This window comes from Octopus bimaculoides, chromosome 6 (assembly GCF_046866305.1).
Source record: "Octopus bimaculoides isolate indiv1 chromosome 6, ASM4686630v1, whole genome shotgun sequence".
In the NCBI taxonomy this organism is placed as follows: Eukaryota; Metazoa; Mollusca; class Cephalopoda; order Octopoda; family Octopodidae; genus Octopus; species Octopus bimaculoides.
Window position 1 is genome coordinate 81,046,955 of NC_142933.1, and position 22,792 is coordinate 81,069,746.

Consider the following 22,792-nt stretch of genomic DNA (forward strand, 5'->3'; position numbering starts at 1 on the left):
GTAGGATTTGTCAGACATGACAGCAATTAAGTCATTGAAGTATTGAAGGAAGAGTGAGAGTGGTGGGAGGAAAAGCAAAGCTTGGGACACATCAGAGATGGTAGAATAGATCAGAAAGACCTCTTTCAGTACACTGCAATGATATTATCCGACAGGAAGCTTTTGATCCCAGAGATAACTGGTGGGGCCCATAGGCAGAATGTTTCAATAGGAGACGTGCATGCTAAATATGGTTGAAATCTTTGCTGATGTTGATGATGATATTGCTAATAAGTTGCTTTTGTCAAATTTCTCTTGGGTGAGATCTAATGGTGAGTGACAAAGCAGAGCAGGTCCCCTGTAGATATGTCTTTACAGAATCTGAACTGTTGGTCAATGTATTGGCTGTCTCCATTACTTTTGCAGTATAGTGAGTGATAAGATGATAGTAGGTTTAGAGGAGTTGCCTCTCTTGGGAATGATATACACTATAAGTGTGTTTTGAAAGAAGAAGGGATTGAAGAGATTAATGAGTATTGGGGCTAGTTTTGAGGCACAATGCTTAAGGGTAAAGAAAGGGACATTGAGAGTTGATGGCCTGTAGGTTTGAAACAACTGGAAGTACTTTCGCATTTGGTATGTGTGTAAGATGTGAACCTGAGGGTGAGTGGAGAAAATAGATTTGGAGATTTACAAATGTGCAATGTGGAGATGGATGCAAAGCAGGCAGCCAAAGTGGAAATTTTCTCTGCCAGGAACTGCTTATAGAACCATTGTTGTTGAGAAGTGGAATATTAATGTGGGAAGGTGATGGAGATTCTTTTGGCAAGGGACTAAAATGATTGACTAGCAGTTTGGGAGGTAGGATAACTAGAGGACTGTGTGATGGATGGGAATATTCTTCATAGATTGGGTAGTGGTCATGTAAGAGTTGTAGTGCTGGATAAACGATGAATTTCTTCAAATGTTGTAGGTCTTGTTTTTTTTCTGTGGCTGTGAGTACTTAGGGAACTGTTTGGAACATTTAAGTTTTTGTTGCATATGTGATGTAGCCAACTGACATAAGTCCCAAGTGGGGTGGAGTATTGTTTATATCTAGATGCATATTGGGTAGATGTATTGAGATAATAGTCAAAAGACCTGATAGATGCTAAGACAGTTGTGGTGTAGAGATGAGGTTTGGAGGAAAGAAAGTGATCAAGGGTGTTTATAATGTATGTCTGTCAGTCTGGGATGTGTGTAGGGGATGTGGTAAACTGAGAATTGCAAAAAGAATTGTTTTGTGCATCAGTGGTATAGATATGAAATGTGCATAAGAGCAAAGTGGAATTGTGAGCATTGAAGTGATGGGGGAGGCTGTCTTGAAAGCGGGGAAATGAGATATATCCTCACTGCAGTCAGTGTTGCTGGTGGTTCGAGGGTGCTGAATTATGAAGTAAATAATGAGCTTTATGTTGTGGTCTACAAAGCTACTGTGCTTTTGTCATATACAATTATAACGTTTCTAAATATATTTTGAAAATCTATAGGGGGGGGGGGTCTTTATTAGATGTTTTGCTAAATCTTCATCGCTGATATTTTTTGATGCTTGCTTACTGGTTGATTTGAAAATTAGCTACCACTTTGCTTTATGTTATTTTGGATCATCAGATTACTTTCATTTGTTTTCATCACATATCTTTGCTGCCAGCTGAATCTCTTTTGCTGCAAGCAGTGATTGATACCTTTAATTTTCAACTTTATTAACACTTGTCTGAACTTAGTTTCCTATTTATGTTGTGTTCTCAGCATTTAAATATAATTTTTATTATGAAGGCTATCACTAATCTTTGAGCTTTGAGTCTTAGCCTGGATTCTGTGTTGAAATGGCACATCAGAAGTGATATTGAAATGCATCTGCTTCAGATCAACCAGACTTTGGTAATAATAGCTTTCCATTTAGTTGAATATTGGACACATACATTTAATGAGTATACATTTAGGTTGTTGTGCAAGTAAACCACATGGTTAAAGCACAAGAATCATTCTGCAGAATATTCATAAAACATCATCATCTTCATTTAACGTCTGCTTTCCATACTGACATGGGTTAGATGGCTTGACTGGAACTGGTAAGCCAGAGAACTACACCTGGTTCCAGTCTGAATTTGGTTTGGTTTCTATGACTGGATGCCCTTCCTAATGCCAACCACTCCGAGAGTGTTGCGAGTATCTTTTATGTGTCACTGGCATAAATATATCCATATATAAATTTATTTATAGACCTATTCACAAACATGCTGTCTCAGTATTTTAGTTAGTTAATTCCTGATGCAACAAATGTACTAATAAACAAATGGCTTTTTGTAAGGAGCCGTAAACCTTGTCTTTCTGAACTGGATGAAGTGAATACTGTTTGAGCCAGTAATGACTGACAAAAGTAATCGAACTGTGATTCACTCTGATCAGCAGAGTAAAGTATGTCATTTTCAAACTATATGTTCATTAAACAATGCACATGTAAATTTACAAACTTAACCAGACATTCTCTCTTAAAACTTTAGTTAATATAAATTGATTTGTTTGGTATCTGTAAAAATTTAGCACTTGTCTTTTGAGAAAAAAAAATTGAAATATACTAAGGAAATAATATCTGTAGTTTTAGTGATTCATTTCCTACTTGCATGTTAATTCGTTGCAAATGTGTGATAAATTATATTGTAGTTTATGAAAATTGGAGATTCTAGTAATATAGATTTTGGTCTTGTTTTTGTTTTAAAATGTGTGTGTGTGTACACCCACACTTCTGTTTGTATGTCTGTATATAGTATTTCATTATATATAAATTTGGCTGAATCAATAAGTGTTTATTTAAACTAGTACATCTGTTACCTATATTACATGATTGTAGGCAATGTAGATATGAGGAGATTGAAATTAAATTAATTTTGCTTGGTTTTGATTTGTAGAATCTTTCTTTAATGTGATTTAATTTCATTTTTATAAAAATTATTGAGAATTTCACTCTTTAGATTTACAGTTCAATAATGTGAAATAGTGTAATCATACTTCTTTCAATCAATAGTTTTGAGAGCTAAGTAAGAAAAACCATATATATTGTATCTTTTGTATTACTGGTGTGTTTTATATGGCATTTCTCCATGTAAAAGGGATCATCTCTTTGTCACCAAAAATCCAAAGTACATTATGCAATAGAGTATTGTTCTCATATTTGAAGACTATATTTTTTTTATCACTATCATAGTAGTCTGAGCCATAGGAAAACCATCTGTCTTATTGAAATACTTTGTCTTCATTGAAAATCCTTAGGCCCTAGGCTATAGTTGTGTTTTGTTCTAGTATCCTTTCACTTGGACTACTTACCTGCTTTTTACAGTCTTTTCTGTTTTTTCTCTTCAATTTTTCTGCAACAGTAATTATATGAAGACTGTCGTTCTAATGATTACCATCTAGCAGAACTAATTACTTTTCTATTTCTTCATGCAACTTCATTGCTTGAAGCTCCATGATATACACGATATACTGTCTGAAATTGAGAAGGATCCCTACATTGCTGTGCACCAATTCTTCAAGATTTGTTCTTCAGGATTTCTTTTTTACAAGAAAAATTCCAGAACATAATATAATTTTTTTCAAGATTATCTTGGCAAAGTAGCCTTATCAGAATTCTTTTCAAAGAATGTTTAAAAATTAGTTAAATAGAAACAAGTTTCAGGAATTTTTAGTAATTTGGGTTATAGAATTGTTATAATATGCAAAGAAAGCTAATTTTTCTATTTCCCATTTTTGACAACCATTTTCCAATCTATATGAAAATGGAAGCAGGTTTCACTCTGCTTCTGCCAATACAGGTTCAGACAATACAGAAGAATGTATGAAATTGGTTTGTTTCCTTCTACTGTTAAAGTAGCTATCTTGTGATCTTTAAGTTTTCTTTGATATTTCTCTGTTCTCTTGGTATATTATCCAGTCATTTTTATAACTGGTTCTTTTGCAGGTTTGATGAAGGTTAGTCTTAGTTTCATCTATGTATTCTTAGTTGGTTAACTCCTCCATGCAGTTGGTTCCTTAACACACTTGCTTTCAACTAGTAATACTCTGTGTCATTCTTTTCTTGTACAAGCTAAAAGAAATATGTTTGCCAATGTATAAATAGAATTGAACGTTTCTGAATGTCATATTTTCTTGTCTATTAGTTTTGCTATTCGTTTAACTATGTTTCACATTTCCAACTACAACAGTTATTCTTTCATATTTTGACAAGGACTCTTCAAACTCTCTAGTGTCAACAACCATGAGAAAATGCACTCAGACACTCTGTAAAATGGTTGATGTTAGGAAGGGCATTGAGCCATAGAAGTAAGCCAATTGACATATTTCAGCACCTAGTGTTTGGGATCTGTAGTTCCCAATTGGGTGCAACTTGGACCATGACAACCTGTCCAGCCCATGCCAACATGAAAAATGGACATAAAATTATTGATGATGATTGTGACAGAAATTGATGTTTTTACATAGAAAGTTGTAAGGTAACTCATTCTGTTTAATGCATTCTTGCAGAATACATCTTAGCAAGTTGTTTCAGTTGACCTTTTGCTGGGATCTTTCCTTTTCTGATGTTTGTAATTTTGTCTTTTTATAATTTTTTAAAAACTTTGCTCAATGATCCTTGAGTAACATATAATTCAGTGTTTGTTTGATATTTTATATGAATTTCTTTTTTTTAAAAATTTTATTTTTTAGATCTAATTCTGTTTGAGTTCATTTTATACTTAACCTAAAACTGTGTTTTCTTAATTTATTATTTGCAGGCAAAAAATGTAGATTACTTCAAACATTATGTTACAGAGGATTTTAACACTTACCTAAATCGTAAAAGGAATGACAATTGTCATGGTAACCATGTTGAAATGCAAGCATTATGTGAATTATATAACAGACCAATTGAAGTATACCAATACAGCTTAGGTAAGCCAATCATCTTTGACGGGTACATCTGTGAGAGGCTTAGAAATTTGCTTTGCAATCATATAGTTCCAGTTTGATCCTACAGCTTGGGTTAATCTGAGGTTATGGTTAACCCAAGCTTTGTGAGTGAAATTGAGTAGAAGGAAACTGGTGAAAGATTGTTTAATGGGCTGTATTGGATGATCATGGCTTCTCCCTTTCCGTATTAATATTAACCTTTTTGAGACACATGGTATTTTGGTATGTGTAACTAAAAAGGCCATTTTTTCCTGTTGAGATAGGAATTGATGGGTGCATGTAGAAAACAAAGGATAAAGTGCCTAAAACTATTGATATGTAAAGCTATATTTATTATGAAAGCTTGTAAACAGTATAATACATCCATCACAATAAGAAAACCTAAAACAGCAAATAAATAAATAAAATAATAAGCATAAATGCTTCCTTGAGAAAAAAAAAAAATGTACAAGTAAATCTAAAACTACACTAAATCACACAGAAGTTTTTATGCAAAAATATTTAACAATGTATAACAGCTAGCTAGCACTTGTGTTCGAGGAAACATGGTCCATGAAGGCCTTTTTTTACACTTCTGACACATGATTCTAGACCTTTTTCATCTCCCAGGCATTCTCCTGTCATTACAGACACAACAGTCCTTTCCTTTGTTTTGAGAGTTCGTGACCAGACCATACCTCCAATCTCATCAGAGGGACCACTCCTCTGGTCCATGTTGACCTTGATCAAGGCCTCAACAACCAAAACAAAAACCCTGGCATGTCTATCTGATGTGTGCTTCTTGTAAATTATATACGAGTTCAGCAGCATTCTGGAGAGAATGTTGAAAGTTACTTTTTTCCAGTATTTTAGTGTCTTCCTCTTGTTTAGATAGCTGTCACCCTGGTCTATCCCCACCATGTACTTGTTGTAAGCAAGCACAGAAAAGGGCTTGTAAACATGTGCTGCAGCTCTATGCGTTTGGCTTCGTCTTCTCACTTACACCTGTGGACCCCCCCAGCTTTCTCTTTGGTAGAGAGCAACAGCACAGCATTTTTTGGGGGACTTCTTGCAGAATGCTGTAGTCAAGATTTTTCCCTGTCTGCAATTCAGACTCCACCTCATCATCACCGTTTAACATCCGTTTTCCATGCTAGTATAGGTTCGTCGATTTGACTGGGGTCTGGGAAGCCAGGAGGCTGCACCAGGCTTCAGTCTGATCTGACAGTGTTTCTACAGCTGGATGCCCTTCCTAACGCCAGCCACTACGTGAGTGTAGTGGGTGCTTTTTACATGCCTTTGGCACAGGGGTCAGAGGAGGCTGGCACGGTCACGATCGGTTGGTGCTTTTTACATGCCACCGGCGTGGGAGCCAGTTGAGGCAGCGCTGGCATCGATCACTTTCGGATGGTGCTTTTTACGTGCCACCAGCATGGGGATCACAACTACAATTTCCATTTGATTTTCATTTTGATGTTGATGTACTTGACTCAATAGGTCTCCTCAAGCACAGCAGGTCACCCTACACTCCAAGGTACTTTTGAATGGGCAGGGGCTGGTTATGCGAAACTGGTGTAGGATACAACCGGGAAATCACTTTATTTGCCGGGTCTTTACAGTGACAGCATATTTCCAGAGTTCTCAGTCTTTTGTCATTGCCTCTGTGAGGCCCAACATTTGAAGGTCATGCTTCACCACCTCATCCCATGTCTTCCTGAGTCTACCTCTACCCCGGATTCCTTCCACTATTTGGGAGTGGCACTTCTTCACACATCTCTCCTCATCCATCTGTAGTGCATGACCATACCAACGCAAACGTCTCCCTTGCACTCCACATCCAATGCTTCTTATGTCCAGCATTTCTCTCAGGGCGCTTACTCTCTGTTGTGTGTGCACACTGACATTACACATCCAGCGGATCATGCTAGCTTTATTTCTTTCGAGCCTACGCATGTCCTCAGCAGTCATGGCCCATGTTTCACTACTGTGAAGCATAACAGTTCGCACACATCCATCATACAATCTACTTTTCACTCTGAGCGAGAGGCCCTTTGTCACCAGTATGGGTAGAAGCTTTCTAAACTTTGCCCAGGTTATTCTAGTGGTAACACTCTCTGAGCATCGACCTCCACTACTAACTTGATCACCCAGGTAACGGAAGCTATCAACTACTTCTAGTTTTTCCCCCTGGAGTTCGATAGAATCTGTTTTCTGAGCATCTGTGGTGTTTATTGCCCCTGTGCACCCGCCGCACATGAAAGCTATCTTCCTTCGATGTTCCTGCACCTCTTATGTGTCTATAGATTATACTGGGTACATCTTATGGAGTTTTTACCTACACCTTTTCTATAGATCAAGCACCTTTTCTACACATGACACACACCTGACGGGGTGTGTGATGTGTCCGCCTTCCTACTTACTAGAACTTTGGTCTTTGCAACATTGACTCACTTGTATCAAACTCATTACTTGGTTCGTCAGAATTGCTCATCTTTGCAGTGGGTACTTTATAGGTAAAAACAAATAAAAACACACTAAACACTTTGGGCAAACATGGTGACTTTGTCGGTATTGCACAACAGGAAATACATCTACTGAAAGATGATCTCTGATTGGCTATTACACTTCAAAACCAACTATTCATTTGTTTCATTGGGCCAATGGATTGGCCTCAAAGTCCTTTCAGCTTGTATCACTTGGGCTGATCAATCGGCCTGCATGTTCCAAGAGGGTTAAATTAGTGGCTGAAAAGTTAATTTATGCTCCTCCTCCTCCTGCATAAGTTGTTAATAAAAAAAATAAACTGTTGAAGATGTTGCAGTAAGTTGCCAGATGCAGCTGTGCTTCCCAATTTGAATTATTATGCTTTATTTTATGAACAGTGAGTTAATATTCCAACTTCCCTTAATGTCGTAGTTTTGTCACTCATTGATGACAATTATCAATAATAGTTAACTGCACAGTTTAATTATTTTGTTGCTCTGTTTCTGTTGAAATACACTGCCTTTGTTAAATAACTTTATCATTAAGCTGGTGTTCAGAACATAAGTTTATATCAGATCCAGAGGTGGTCTTGGGCAGGTTGGTATCAAATGGGTTAAATATGTTTATGGCTTTAATATCATTTAAGGTCTTGTGTTCTTACTGTCTTACCATTAAAAAGAAACAAAACAAAAAACGTTCCACTTCCAAGACTTCAGCTGTTATATTTTGTTTCAACTCATTTGATTTGATTTGAGAACATTTTTGTTTTGGTTTCTCTGATAATATAAAAATGCTTGCTAATTTACATCACCCTACTGTAGAAATAAATGTTACATGTTTATTAATACAGCTTTTACTCTTGTCCTTTTTTTATGGCCATACTACCAGGTTCTTTTTCAGTGGAACAACTTTTAATTTGTCTAATTTATTTTAATAAATTTTTAAGAGTATTTTCCATTCAAATGAAGAATTTTTGGCTATTTCCTGTACTGACTTTTCTTTCTTCACATATTGTTATTTAGATCCTATCAACACATTTCATTCTTCTTATAAAACGGACAATGAACCAATAAGAATAAGTTATCATAGAAATGTTCATTATAATTCAGTTGTGGACCCATATAAAGCTACCATAGGTGTAGGACTTGGATTACCTGGTCTTCAACCTGGGGTAAGTATTCATTTTGATTTTCAGTGTTTTGCCTCTATTTACTTACTTTATCCTCACTTATTTTTTAACTCTATAAATTACTTTTGTATTTATAGTAATATATGTGTTTAAAGCATTAATTTTACTAAATATATTTCAGCTAATAAAAATATTGTTATTAAACTATTTTAGTTTTGAACTTATTCTTTTCGAGTATCTAAACTATTTAATCCTTTCTCCAAAGAAAGGGCGAACCTGAAATGTTATAACTTGCATCTACCCCACAACTTCCAAGATTATTATTGAGAATCGTAAACTTTATTAGCTGATATTTACCTATGCTGATTGCAATTAGCTTCCTTTTCATCAATTACAAAGCAAGTTTACTGTTGAGATATATAGTCAGAAATGTGCATTTCTGATTTTGGGATAACGTAAATTTAAAACTTTTAAAGCAGTTAAATAATATATTTACTATATTCAAATGAAAATGTTATAAGTTAAAAGGAAAGAATTTCTCATTTTTAAAAAATGATGCAACTTTTTAATGCCTCTATTATTTTAATGTTATTTATGTATTTGTTTTATCCTAGTTTTATCTCTTGTGATTAATTTTTCTCTGAATAGTGTTGGATAATCGTATTTTCATGTAATAAAATGAAAATAGAATGTATTTTAAATTGTAACTAGGACTTTAAGAAATTTGAAATGTTAGCAAAATTATTCCCCTAAGATAATTTATATTTTAGGTTTTAATAGTATTTACTTTTTTTAATGTTGTAGAGTTATTTAGATAAATTACTGTCAAAGCAAAATTGGTTTTACTTATTTGTGTTATTTCATTTTCTTTTTTGTTTTTATATTTCAGTTAGCTGAAAAGAATCTAATGCGAGATGCTGTAACACAATCAGAAGATTTTCATATTGAAAAAGTAAGTTGATATCAGCTTTTGGTATCATATATTGTATATCATGTAAAATTTTCTGTGATTTAATATTTGTATGTAAATAGAAACTTTATACTGTGTACTCAAACTTCATGTGCGCAAAAAGTGCATTCAGAGGAGTAGTTAGCAGAAATGACATTTCAACTATGCAGAAGCTTTTATTATTTAAAGTAATCCAATCAGCTGTGAAGGTTGTTATTACAAAAGCATATTATCTGAAGTAAAGATGAGGTCTTATAATTTCAAGAAACTGTTACATCTGTTGACAGCAAAGGCATTCTCTCTCTGACTGGAAGGCTGAATGTTTGATGCTATGTATGAAGTGCGCTTTTGTGCAGTGCTGCATGGTAGCAAGAAATGGGCATTGAATACAGATATATGCGAAGGCTGGGGTGAAAATGAGGTAAACATTTTCTACTGGATGTGTAATGTCAGCGTGCATAGATACATAAGTCAAAAGAGAAAATAAGCATTAAAGGAACTGAAAGGATATATTACAATAACATTAATAATAAGTCTTTACCGTAGACACCTTGTGAATCTTTAACATATACTCGCTGTATTCATTCATATATATATATATATATATATATATATATATATATATATATATATATATATATATATATATATATATATATATATATATATATATATATATATACATACATACATACATACACACACACACACACACACATTCACAAACATATTGCATATTTCTTTTTGTCTTGAAAATATGTTGAGAAATTATATAACCTTAGAAGTTTTTAGTGTTGCTTTAGTAGACTTCTTGCAAATCAACTATTTACTTGTATATACCATACTTCTTTATCTCGTACACTTTTGATGTGAATTGTCATAATTGAATTTCACTCTTTAGCTGCAATTTAACTCTTATTAGAAATGAAAGCTTGGCGCACATGTAAGCATTAATTAGTGTGTCTATGTTTGGATTCTGTTTGGATTTTGTAATAAGCATGAACATACCTTAAAAGAAATGGAACCAATAAACATGGAAAAATCATCCTCATTTAATGCCCATTTGCCATGGACGTTTTCATAGTATCGGATGAGCCACAAGACTGTTGAATTGCAATGTCAGTTTTAGCATAATTTCTATGGCTGGATGTCTTTCATAAAGCCAGCCACTTTACAGTGTGTACTGGGTGCTTTTTTCCATGCCACTGGTATTAGTGAGGTGGCCAAATAACTTGCAAGACAAGAAGAAAAAAAATGGTAGAAGCCCCTGAGTGTGAAGTGACTTTATATCAGGTGTTGAGAGGTTAAAGTACAACAGAGCCAAGTACAAGTGTCTTGCTACAGAGGAGGTACATAGTTATTCTGCATATCTGGTTTTAAATGATCTCGAATACATATAGACAGTTGGCTTTACTAGCAAGGTCAGATACTCATATAAGCATATAGTGTATCCTCAAATAAGGGAAAAATTTAAATTGAGATTTTATAACCAACATTGCAATTACTTAAGTAAATTGGATGATATTTTATTGAATGTAGTTTATTAAAGCTTGCATCCATTATATTCTTCCAAATCCATGAATTGCATTCTATCTTTCATCTTCTGGAAATCATAAAGTGCTGCCTTCTTCATTATTTGTTTTATTGTTCTCTCCCTCCATAATGCATGAAAGGATACATCTATTACACCAGGCAACAAATTACAACTTTTTTTGTTACAGATACGTAAACTACTGATTCCTATCAAATTTCTGATGCTAATTTCAGATCTTACATTTCAATTTTTCTATCATGTTCAGATTTTATGGAACCAAAAACCTCTATTTTTCATTCTTTCTCATGTGCTTCTATTACAAAAATCGTCTAAACTACTTTTCCATGCCACATTTTATGTTAGGTATACTTAAATAATTAGTGAACAGGAATGTCTTTCCTCCTTTTTCCAGTTTAAGACAGACAGTGGAATTCTGCTGGTGGAGTTGCCACCCCTGCATCCAACCATCCATCCATCCATCCAAAGCGCATTAGTATTTTGTTGTTGCTGCCGAGAGGCAACTTCCTGTTCTTAAGTGAAACTTTGGTGTTTCCTCTTCCTTTGTCACTTGCAGGATGATGAGCTCTTCTTCTGCAAGAACCAACTATAATCTCCCATTTATGGCTTGAAATTACCTTGGTATCTGAGATCTGTTGGTGGACGTGCTCACACCATGCTTGTCACTCAGCCCCAAGGTTGGCTGGGAAGATAAGAATGTAAAAAATTTATTTTCTAAGACATTCTGCATCCCATTTTTTCATAAGATTGAAGCATGTTTTCTATGAGTTCACGGTGGTTTTCAGCTTTGTGGTTTCCAAGAAAAATTTTGACAACTTCAACAAAAGATGTTCATGCTCCTAGTTCATTCTCATTTAGATTAGATGGAAATGATGAATTGTGGATGACACTGTGGATCTGTGGTCCAGTGAAAACTCCAGCTTCTAGCATAGCATCTGTCAATATTTCTTTGAATTTATCCTTTAGATATTAGAAAGAACTATCTTGATCATCCATACTCTTCACAAAATTTTTCATAAGGCCAAGTTTAATGTGAAGTGGTGGAAGATCTACAGACATGACAGAAGTAAATAGACACCCTTATAATCATTTATTTAAATCTGAAATTATACATCCAAATTATTTATTAATTGTTATAATGTGAATATTTAATATTTAGTAGACATGCCCTTTGCATTTTTCAATGCAAGGACCTTATTAGGCATATTATTGATCAAGTGACGAATATTCTCTTGCGGAATTTCTTGCCATGTTTCATGCAGTAATCTCAAAAGATCTGGCTTTGAAGATGCTTTCTTGTTCTTTTTATGAAGTGTCCCATCCATTATGTTCCAGGGGTGTTCAATAGGGTTCATATCTGGTGACTAGCTTGGCCATGAAAGCTTTTTAATGTCATTCTCATTCAACAAATCTTAGGTCATTTTAGCTGTGTGACAAGGAGCCCCATCTTCTATAAATAAAGAGTCTTTAATCATTTCACCACTGGAGAAGATTGGAAGGAGTCCTTTCTGCAATATGGACACATATTTATCTGAGTTTATGTTTCCCTCACACTCCACGGCTCTGATCAGCCATTGCTCCAAATTGCTCCCCAGACCATCTCAGAAAATAGCTGCTGAGTTTCAGTGTTGGCTGCAATCTTTTCACATCAAATTCTTGATCACAGAGTCTCCAGAACCACACTTGTCCATTGTCAGGAAATAGAGCAAATCTGGACTCATCAGAGCATATGTCAGTGTCCCAAAAATTGCTTTAACCTTGAAAAGCAAGTTTCATATTTCTGGCATTAAGCTGATTAAAACCAGAATTTGGATATGGTAGGAAATTTTACTAAGTGATTTGCATTTTACACAAAATCTAGATGTGATAGGAAATATCTAATTATAGATTTGAAATTAGCATACCGAATTTAGCCAGGAACACCTATTTAGTTCTCTCTTACCCCTGCTGGCGACAAAGGGACTCTCACTCAGTAAAAGGCAGACTGTATGACGCATGCATACGAACAGCCATGCTACATGGCAGTGAAACATGGGCTGTAACTGCTGAGGACATACGTAAGCTCGCAAGGAATGAAGCCAGTATGCTCCGTTGGATGTGTAATGTCAATGTGAATACCCGTCAGAGTGTAAGTATCTTGAGAGAAAAGCTGAACATTAGAAGCATCAGTTGTGGTGTGCAAGAGAGATGATTGCGCTGGTATGGACATGTGGTGAGAATGGATGAGGATAGCTGCGTGAAAAAGTGCCACACCCTAACAGTTGAGGGAACCCGTGGAAGACCTGGGCTGAGGTGGTGAGGCAAGACCTTCGTACATTGGGCCTCACCGAGGCGATGACTACTGACCGAGACCTTTGGAAATGTGCTGTGCGTGAGAAGACCCGGCAAGCCAAGTAAGATCGTTGCCAGTGCCCCTGGACTGGCTCTTGTGCGGGTGGCACATGAGATGCACCATTTTGAGCGTGGCCGTTGCCAGTACCGCCTGACTGGCTCCCGTAGGATTTTTGAGCGAGATCGTTGCCAGTGCCCCTGGACTGGCTTGTGCGGGTGGCACATAAAAGACACCATTTCGAGCGTGGCCGTTTTCGTGCGGGTGACACGTAAAAGCACCCACTACACTCTCTGAGTGGTTGGCGTTAGGAAGGGCATCCAGCTGTAGAAACTCTGCCAAATTAGATTGGAGCCTGGTGTTGCCATCCGGTTTCACCAGTCCTCAGTCAAATTGTCCAACCCATGCTAGCATGGAAAGCGGACGTTAAACGATGATGATGATGATGATGATGTAACAAAATTTTTGTTGCCTTTTGTTATCTCTTTGGATTGAATAGTTAATTTTTTCTGTTGGGAAATAGGCTTTAAAAATTGTTTTTAAGCTGTTAAATGTTTCGGAATAACTCTTTAGCTCTTTCAAAACAAAATAAAGAATATAAGTGAAACAAAATTTTTTTCTTCTAGATGAAAAAAAGAAGGAAAAATAAACAGATTGAAACTTGGGTAGAATGAGTTCTGAATCAATGTAACAATTAATAAAAAGAACCTGATATAATTTTTTTCTTCTTTCAGGCTATGTTAGAAGATAAATTACGTGAAACTGACTGGGAATTGACTCAAGAAACAATTGAAGAGCAGGTGGCTCGAGAATCATATTTGCAGTGGCTTAGAGATAATGAAAAGAGAGCTAAAATTCAAGGCCCAGTAAGAACATCAGTGCTACAGTGCTGTGATATTTTTAATATAATTTGTTATTTATTGACTATTTTTTTCATTTTCTCTATAACTTAGCTGTACTTCAGGTGACATTTGCCTTCATATACTTTTGTTACATATAAGCTGGAGCAGAAGTAATTTTTTAAACTTTTTTTTTAGAAACTGTTCAGTGTTCTGATATCTTTAGCATTATCTGAAAGTAGTTTTTATTTTTGTTTCCTTCAAAATACTTTAAATTAGTCTTAGAAGATTTGCAAGAAATCCCACAGAAAGAAAATATGAGATTTGTTTTATTGATAATACTTCAGTATGTAGTGGTTTTGATGCTATATTTCGTTTTATTAATTAATTATCACTTCTGACTTGAATGTAATTATGCTATTTTTGTTATTCAAACAGGATCAAATCTGCATAAAGATTAAGCTAAAATTCTTTACATACATGTAATGTATTATTTTTCTTATAGCTGTTTATTCTGGTGTAGTTTGTTTTGGCAGTTGGATTCACTTCATTCTTCTGATGCCTAGATTTCAGTTGGCATTTAATTTCAATTCACAAAACTGGAATTTTGCTAAATATTTTGTAATTTTGGAGTTGATGCCTTGCTGTCCAGCAGTTTTTTTTCTTTCTTTTAACTGGTTGTCTACAGTTGAAGGTTGCACTGAGGACAGATGGAAAAATACACATAGAACAGTCAAGCTCAAACATGCAGTCAAGTACAGATGAAATGTTAACAGGATGCAATATTTCAAAGTATCTTGGTAGTGCTGTAGTGTAGCAGTAAGAACTTTGAACCGAGTCAGTGACCTGATTTTAATTCCTATTTTAATTTAGTTATGTTATTAATATCCTTAAGAAAGGCATGGATATTACAAATTTTTATTTCCTGTTGCCTAAAATGCTGATTTCATGCTTATGTAAACAACCACTATCACAAAGTCCACTGGAATAAGCAATTATTTGAAACTGTTAATGATGGTTGTATTTTCATAAACTATCATCATATTCAATATATATTTTGTGTACTAAGATAATGTTTTGGTTTTATACAGATGCACACACACATGTTCCCATATGCACGTGTGTACACACACACATGCGCGCGCACACACACACATATGTTGTATGTTTAATTTCAGTGAATATATAATTTTTCATAACTGAAGTTTTTGCTCTGCAAAATGAGATTATTTTAGATTTTAGTTGGCAACATCTCTGATTAAAATATACTGCTATGGAAATGATAGATGAACTTTAAAAAATAATTTTCTGCTATTGGATTTAGTTTTGAGGAAGATGAAGTGATCAGTAATTATATAGTTTAAACAGTAGGCATCCACTATTAAAATATTCTTATTCTGGTTGTGATGATTATCAAATGTCACTTTTTGTCACATTTTTCGCTATGGTGACAGTTTATTTTGATTTTTATAAATTTTTATTTTTTGTTTTTTTTTTTTTTAAATAAATCCATAGGATATCATCATCAACGATGATGATGATGATGATATCCTATGGATTTATTTAAAAAAAAAAAATTTTAAGTGATTTTGGAAAAACGTTGTTTAGTATATGTTAAAAAGAACTGGTTTTGAAGTAATGGGTGTCCTGTCAGTAGTGTCATGTGTACAAACATGATACTGGTGGATGGCCAAATCGATTGAGCATTGAACAAATAAGCATGTGGATTTCGGTTATGTCCCTTTATATACTGAGTTTCAACCTCACCTTTGTCAACTTTTATCTTTCATCCTCCCAAATAGTAGTTAAATGTTGGGGTTGATTTGTCTATACTCTTGAAGACAATGTTCCCAGCATGATAACACAATCTGTCTGAAACCAGTAAAAGAATAGAATTATCTGTGTTTTATAGACTACTGTTTAAAATATCTAAAGTTTTTATTTGGTTTGATGTTTAGTATTTATATTTTGTTACTAGGCTAGATCTGCAAGTGCAACATGTAGCTCCGCCAGTGAATATTCTCTAAATGGTCCAGAAACAGTTGCTTCTCCTGACTGTGGCCGTCTTGGACGTTCACCCCGCAATCGTAGTGCTTCAAACTCCACTCAAAGTAGTCCCAATGCTGAAGAAAGCTCCCATGAACAACAACAGTTACAGCAACAACAAATGCAGCAACAGCAACAACAGCAACAGCAGCAACAGCAACAACAACAACAGCAGCAGCAACAACAACAGCAGCAGCAACATTGTAGTCCTAATCGGCCTGTTGACTTAGCATTGCATTCAGGTATATTTCTTTTATTATATATTTTATGGTTGGGAGATTATCCAATTCTTCAATTTTTGAAGTGATGTATAATTAATAGTTTCTTTTCATTCAAATATAAAGATCTTGTTTTTAAGAGACGAGGCAAGGGTGTTGATGGATGTAGTTGATGATAAAAATGCCAAAATAGTGTCAATTCTTCATTTAAAACTATCTTTTTAAAAATTTTTTTATCCTCAATGAAAATTCATTTATTGGAGAAATTTATTACACAGTTGAAATAAAACTGCACTGAAATCTAAACTTTAAAGTCTTTAATTTATTGCAATGTAAGAACAACTTAAATGCATTTGACTGTTTTGTTTGTAAACAAAAAGTATTAACTACTGCTATTATAATTCTTTATGAGATTAAAAGGGTCCAGAATCATTTCAATGAAATCAAATGTTGTGCAACCTTTTTCTTTTGTACTACAAATTTAGAACAAATCTTATACAATTAACTGATCAATTTTACATTGATTTGATATTGTTTTTTTTTTTTTGAGAAGTTGTCCAAATAAGTAAAATCAACTGTATGATGTTTCTGCCATTTCTTGATTCATTACATACATCTTTAGTCTTATGAGATATAAAGCAATCTCATTAGTAGTGGTGCCATGATAAAATGCATGGAGTACACTCCATAAAATGGTTGGCAAATGAACAGACACAGTGTAGGAGTCAAGAGGTCTTATCATTGACATGACACCACTCTGATGGTGTTGCCACCATATATGCACCCAGTACACTGTAAAGTAGTTGGTGTTAGTAAGAGTACACAGCTGTAGAAAAGTACCAAAAATGAAATGTATGAGTTTAGTCTTTTGACCTATTTCGACATATAGAAACTCCAAATTAGAACTGACTTACGTTGTGATCACCTGTCCTTCCAAAGTTAATTTGGAAAGTGAATGTAAATGGTGAATTGGTAGTTATTACATATTTCTTTCTGATCCCAGATGAGGGAAAACTTTCTGAGGTAATTTCTTCAATGAAATAACTAAAAGAATAACTGTTCATCTCATTTATTCCGTCTTTATTTTCTAGTTTTTTTTTTTTTTTTTTTTGTCATTTTGTGTTTGGTTTACACAATTGATAATATTTAGGTTGAAGCTATCCAAATGTTCTCTTGTCTTTTTGTTAATATGTTGTGAATAAAAGATTTGAACATGGTTGTCTATAAAGAGTAATAACAAAGTAAAAATTTACATGCCTTTTTTTAAAACACCTTCAGTATTATTTAATTACAGATGATATTGTGATATTTATGTTTATTGGCTTCTTATAGGATGTCCTAAATCGCCTCAACTTGGCAGTGAACCTCTTCTTGGTGCTGCAGCTGGTGCAACTGCAAGTTGCACTTCTAGTGATATGGCTACAGGTGGTTTTGATGAAACTGCATCTTTAATGAATCACTTGCCACCAACTATGTTTGGTAAGTTTAAAATGAATAAATTTAGTGAAATCTTTATTTTTTAATATAGATGTCATTAAGTAGTTTAGATTATTTTTGCCCTTCTTTTAAATCTTCCATTGTAGAAATAAGGTTTGCACATTTCTTTTCACTCTTCACCTTGACATGTTTAAGAGAGTTAAGATCTTGTGTAATTTTCCTTATCTTAACTAATATAGATTAGAGCATAGCTTAACATATTAATGTAGCTATGAAGAAATAAATGTACTGTATAGATGCTACAAAATGATGACAGTTTGAATCTAGATTTGTTTTTCTATTTCAACCCATATAATGAAGATATTTCTGGAGATAGCTAAATGAAGATCTAATTTAAAGACTTAATTTATCTTATCTTTTAAAATATATTTTTATAAGTAGTGCCATTCGTTATAGTGTTGTCTGTTCACTTCAGGTCTAACAGAATGGGAAGAAGATGACATCCTTGCACAAGTGATTGCTCAGTCCCAACAGGAATACTTTGATAGTTTAAAGAAAAATGCTGCTTCAACGTCAGTTTGTGATAATGCCAGTTTTAACATGGACCAATCAACACATCATTCAAGTTAACATAGGATTGCTTACTTGCATAGGCACAAAGGCAGAACCTATGTGTGCAAAATCTAGATACATCCAGTACTTTTTAAATGATGGAACTTAACATCAGTTTAGATAATTTAAAAAAATCTGCAGTCTTTTCTATGATATAAGATTGTTGAAATTCCATAACATGTTCATTTATAATGAGCTATTTATCTATGCCTGTTTCTCTTTCTTTCCTAAATATATATAGATTTTCTCTGTGTGAATGTTTTCAAGTACTTGTCTTTCTTCTACAAGTATACCCTATGCTGCTTTAGCTCACCCCTCTAATTCATGTTCAAGACTGTTACAATTTGATTCTACTCTAATGGCATCTACAAGTGGATGAATATTATGTTTTTAATCCCAAAAGAAAAAAAAAAAAAAAATGTGAGGGACTTAAAAGGTAAGGTAGACCCATTTATCGATTTCAGCACAGTTAACAAACTAATTCATGGAGTTTATACTTTGGAAGATATAACTTTACCTTTTTAGGTGTCATAGTTATTGATACTGCTTCTCTCTGTTTTTGGTGTTACACTATTAGAATCAATTGTCAGTTTTGGTTTGTACTTCATATTATGGATAACTTCTGTAAAAATCAAACAAATCTTGGTGGTTTTAAGTTCAGCATTTCTCTGAACAGATTCCCCCCCCCCCCCCTTTTTTTTTATCAGTGAATAATTTCATTTATTTAAATCATGTGATAAATTAAAGTTGAACCTACAGTTCAAATAATGACCATTACATTAAAAAAAAAACTTATAGTTTTATCTTTAAATAAAAGAAGATATTATATAAAAAAATCTTAAAATTTCACCAATTTCAAAAAAAGAAGAAAAAAGGAGTATTTTTATGATCAGTTTGAAAAGAAAAAATAAATAAATAAATAAAAAAAATATTGAAATGAAGAAGCAAGTTACTATACTATTTGTTCTGAAATCATTGATTCAATGTAACCAGAAAGTGTTTTCATGGATAAAAGTGAGAGAATTGTGTCAGCAAAATTATATGTCTCAACTGACAAACTTTTCCAGAAAATAGTCAGTGAAACAGAATGGGTTATGTTCTGCCTTAACTCTGATGAAAGTTTAGTTGAAATATCATTTTTCTGGAAATTAGAGAAATGGTCATCCTATTTCAACTTCATTTTCCTCCTTTGCCCATCTTCACCTTACTGACCAAACCAGAGCTGTTATGGCCTTTGTAACACCAAAACAGTATCTTGTTATGCTTTATATGATAACTTAAGCACATTGTATAAATAAATGATTGTGGCATCTCAAAAATTTTTTTAATACATCACTTTTCCACAATGTAGATCACTTGCTACATAGTAAATAAAATATAAAATAAAAAAAGTCCTTTACATTTATACTTATTTTGAAAAATAAAAACACTGAGCTACTCCTCTTCTTTTCACTATGCGCGTGCACATACACACATACACATTTATAGTCCTAGTTATCATTTGTGTTTTGAATGATTTGTATTTAACTTCTACTTTGTGAAACCAATTCAGAATGGTGTCTGCTTTTCTCAAGGTTTATATATATACACAAATTCACAGCTTTTGAAAAAAAATCTAATATAAAAAAAATTATGCTGGTTAGAAAACATGATCATGAAAAGAAAGATATTCAAAATGTGGCTTATCTAAAGGACTACAAAAATATTTGACTTGAATACATTTGAAGTTTCATATTAGTATTTAAAGCAATTTTTAAAAGTAAATCTGTAAATATTCCAAATTGGATTATTAGTGAATATAATAATATATATTATTTCCATCACTATTGAAGCTATTAAATGAAACTTTAACAGTGTATTTTATGTTTGTGGTTTACTTATTTACTTTCTTTTGAATGCAGTGTGATTTGGATTATCTATACTATATATAAAACAGATGTGTGTGTAATCGCTTTTCACGTGAAATCGACTTCACCAAATGCTTCCATACTTGTAATGCATGAATAATTTGACCTCGGATAAATCTTAGGCTCTTCATTTGATTTTTTTAATTAAAAATAAATAATATTGCTATATATTTAAGATTCACTTCTTTAAAAAGGTTCCTCAATGTCAACTTCCGGTATTGACGTAACAACCGCAAAAAGCTTCACTCTCTATTTTGTGTGTGAGTGTGTATGAGAGAGAGTAAATACTACATACACACCGCTCTCTCACTCTGTCTCACACACACACACACCCCTTCACTCACTCGCACTGTCTCTTACAAACACACACATACATAAATGTATACAAACATATTTACAAAGACACACGTGTGTATGCGCGCGCGTGCGTTTGTAAGAGACAGAGTGTGAGTGAGTCAAGGGCTGTGTTGTCATATGCATACATCCAAAGATGTATGTATATTTATGCATGTACGTATACATGACAACAAACCTCTCTCTCTCACTCACACTCTGTCTCTTACAAACACACATACATAAATGTATACAAACATATTTACAAAGACACACGTGTGTATGCGTGCGCGCGCGGGTTCCACAATCGACATTTATTTCAATTACTCTTGTGAGGATATTCACGTAAATCATTTTTTTCATTTAATCCCCATTTTAATTTTCGTAAAAGTTTCCAAGTACCAATGAGGCTTTTTGGCACATCTTCAATTTTCCCCATTCATGAGAGGCGCCCAGCCATCATTCATCTGAGAGTCCATCTACAGAATGTCCTCAAATTTCTATACAGCATATTTTGCCTTTTTTTCTTCAAGTACATAAGCAACAATTTCATTCCCAAGCAACGCCGGGTGCCTCTGCTAGTATTATATATTTTCCAAAAATTTTCATTGTATGATATTAGCTAATCAGGTGTAACTTACAATTTTATTTCCTTAAATATGCAAACCTTACTTTAAATTAATTGTTAGAAGTGTTGTTAACACGAGATAAACTTGAAATATTGTTTCATAAATTAAATGCCACAAGTTTGAATGATGACACTGTTTATAGTGTACAGAAAGTGGAGTATCAGTGTAGCACATATGGAAATTACCCATGCTTGATAACAAATGTATGTATTATAAGTTCTCAGTATTATCTATTAAGATAATCTTTCTTTTTAACAACAAACTGTTTGTCTTGTGAATACAAGCTGTTGTTTAGCAAAGAGTGGTGGTGTTCCAGGCCATGGTCATCTCATCTTTTTCTCCCATGCTTTTATGGGTTGGACAGATCTACTTTTGTATAGTGTCTCACTTTTTTCTGCAGGTTCTTTTCCACTTGGATTGTTTGGTGCACTTCTTTCACCTGACTTTTATTCTTCATATACACCACATATCCATATTAAGTTTTCTGTTTTGCACATCTGATTCTTTTTAGATATCTCTACCCACTCTTTTGCTTTGTTGTTCATGCACTCTATTATCACACATTCAAACTATACCAACATAGTTCTATCCAGCTTTTGCGCTAGGTGTCTTTATTTCACACTTTATAAACAACATAGAATCTACCATTCACTCGGAGCTTTTTTCCCCACTATACTTAAGCAGCACCCACCTCTACTGCTAATTAGGTTACCTAGGTAACAAAAGCTGTCAGCTATTTTGATATGAAATTTCATTTCATCCTATGTGAACCCATGCACCTTTTATACACTTAATGGGATGCAGTATAAAATTACTTTGTATTCCTTATTTGCATATTGAAAACAGCCATTTCTTATGGCAGATTTCTGTATTCTTTTGTGCTAATTCAAGACCTGGCTCCCATGTTTCAAACTTGAATAAAGCTATGAGATATGGGTCTTTGGCACATTCTCACAGCAACCTAATATTGAAATTTTATATAGTTCAATAACAGGTGACTGAACTAGCTGTCTGCCAAATTCTTAGCTGAACTCATTGTTAAAAGCACCCATGTAAATGACTCAAGCCATTCATATACTCACTTTTCTTTTCTACCAGATTGCAGTATTCTGGTGACCTGTAGAAAGTCTTTGACAAGCATTTTGTGGCTTACTCTTAGTGAGACCTGCACAAGAAGTTTTAAGCTAAAAAGAGGGCATGGATAATCTTCTGTCTTGGTTCAATCTCTAAAACACAGTTAATTCTCTTCCTAATTAATTGTGCTACTTCCATAACTGGGTTCATGAATTTGATGCCTCTGCCTTTAGAGCTCTTGTCTTTGTATCGGTGGACGGTGCTGCTACATCAGTCATTGAGGATAACCACCTGATGATTGGAAAACATT

At 34.1% G+C, this 22,792-nt stretch overlaps 1 protein-coding gene across 1 annotated transcript in view; it reads left to right on the plus strand.

Annotated features, from left to right (window-relative positions):
* The window catches only part of LOC106881643 (OTU domain-containing protein 5), a 45,525-nt gene extending 25,128 nt beyond the window's left edge, over nucleotides 1-20,397 (plus strand). The window contains exons 4-10 of the mRNA XM_014932108.3: nucleotides 4,791-4,947; nucleotides 8,451-8,599; nucleotides 9,447-9,509; nucleotides 14,122-14,253; nucleotides 16,205-16,514; nucleotides 17,823-17,969; nucleotides 18,403-20,397. Coding sequence (XP_014787594.1) covers nucleotides 4,791-4,947; nucleotides 8,451-8,599; nucleotides 9,447-9,509; nucleotides 14,122-14,253; nucleotides 16,205-16,514; nucleotides 17,823-17,969; nucleotides 18,403-18,557 — 1,113 coding nt within the window. The 3' untranslated portion in view covers nucleotides 18,558-20,397. The remainder of the gene's footprint in view (nucleotides 1-4,790; nucleotides 4,948-8,450; nucleotides 8,600-9,446; nucleotides 9,510-14,121; nucleotides 14,254-16,204; nucleotides 16,515-17,822; nucleotides 17,970-18,402) is intronic.
* The last annotated feature ends 2,395 nt before the right edge of the window (nucleotides 20,398-22,792 follow it).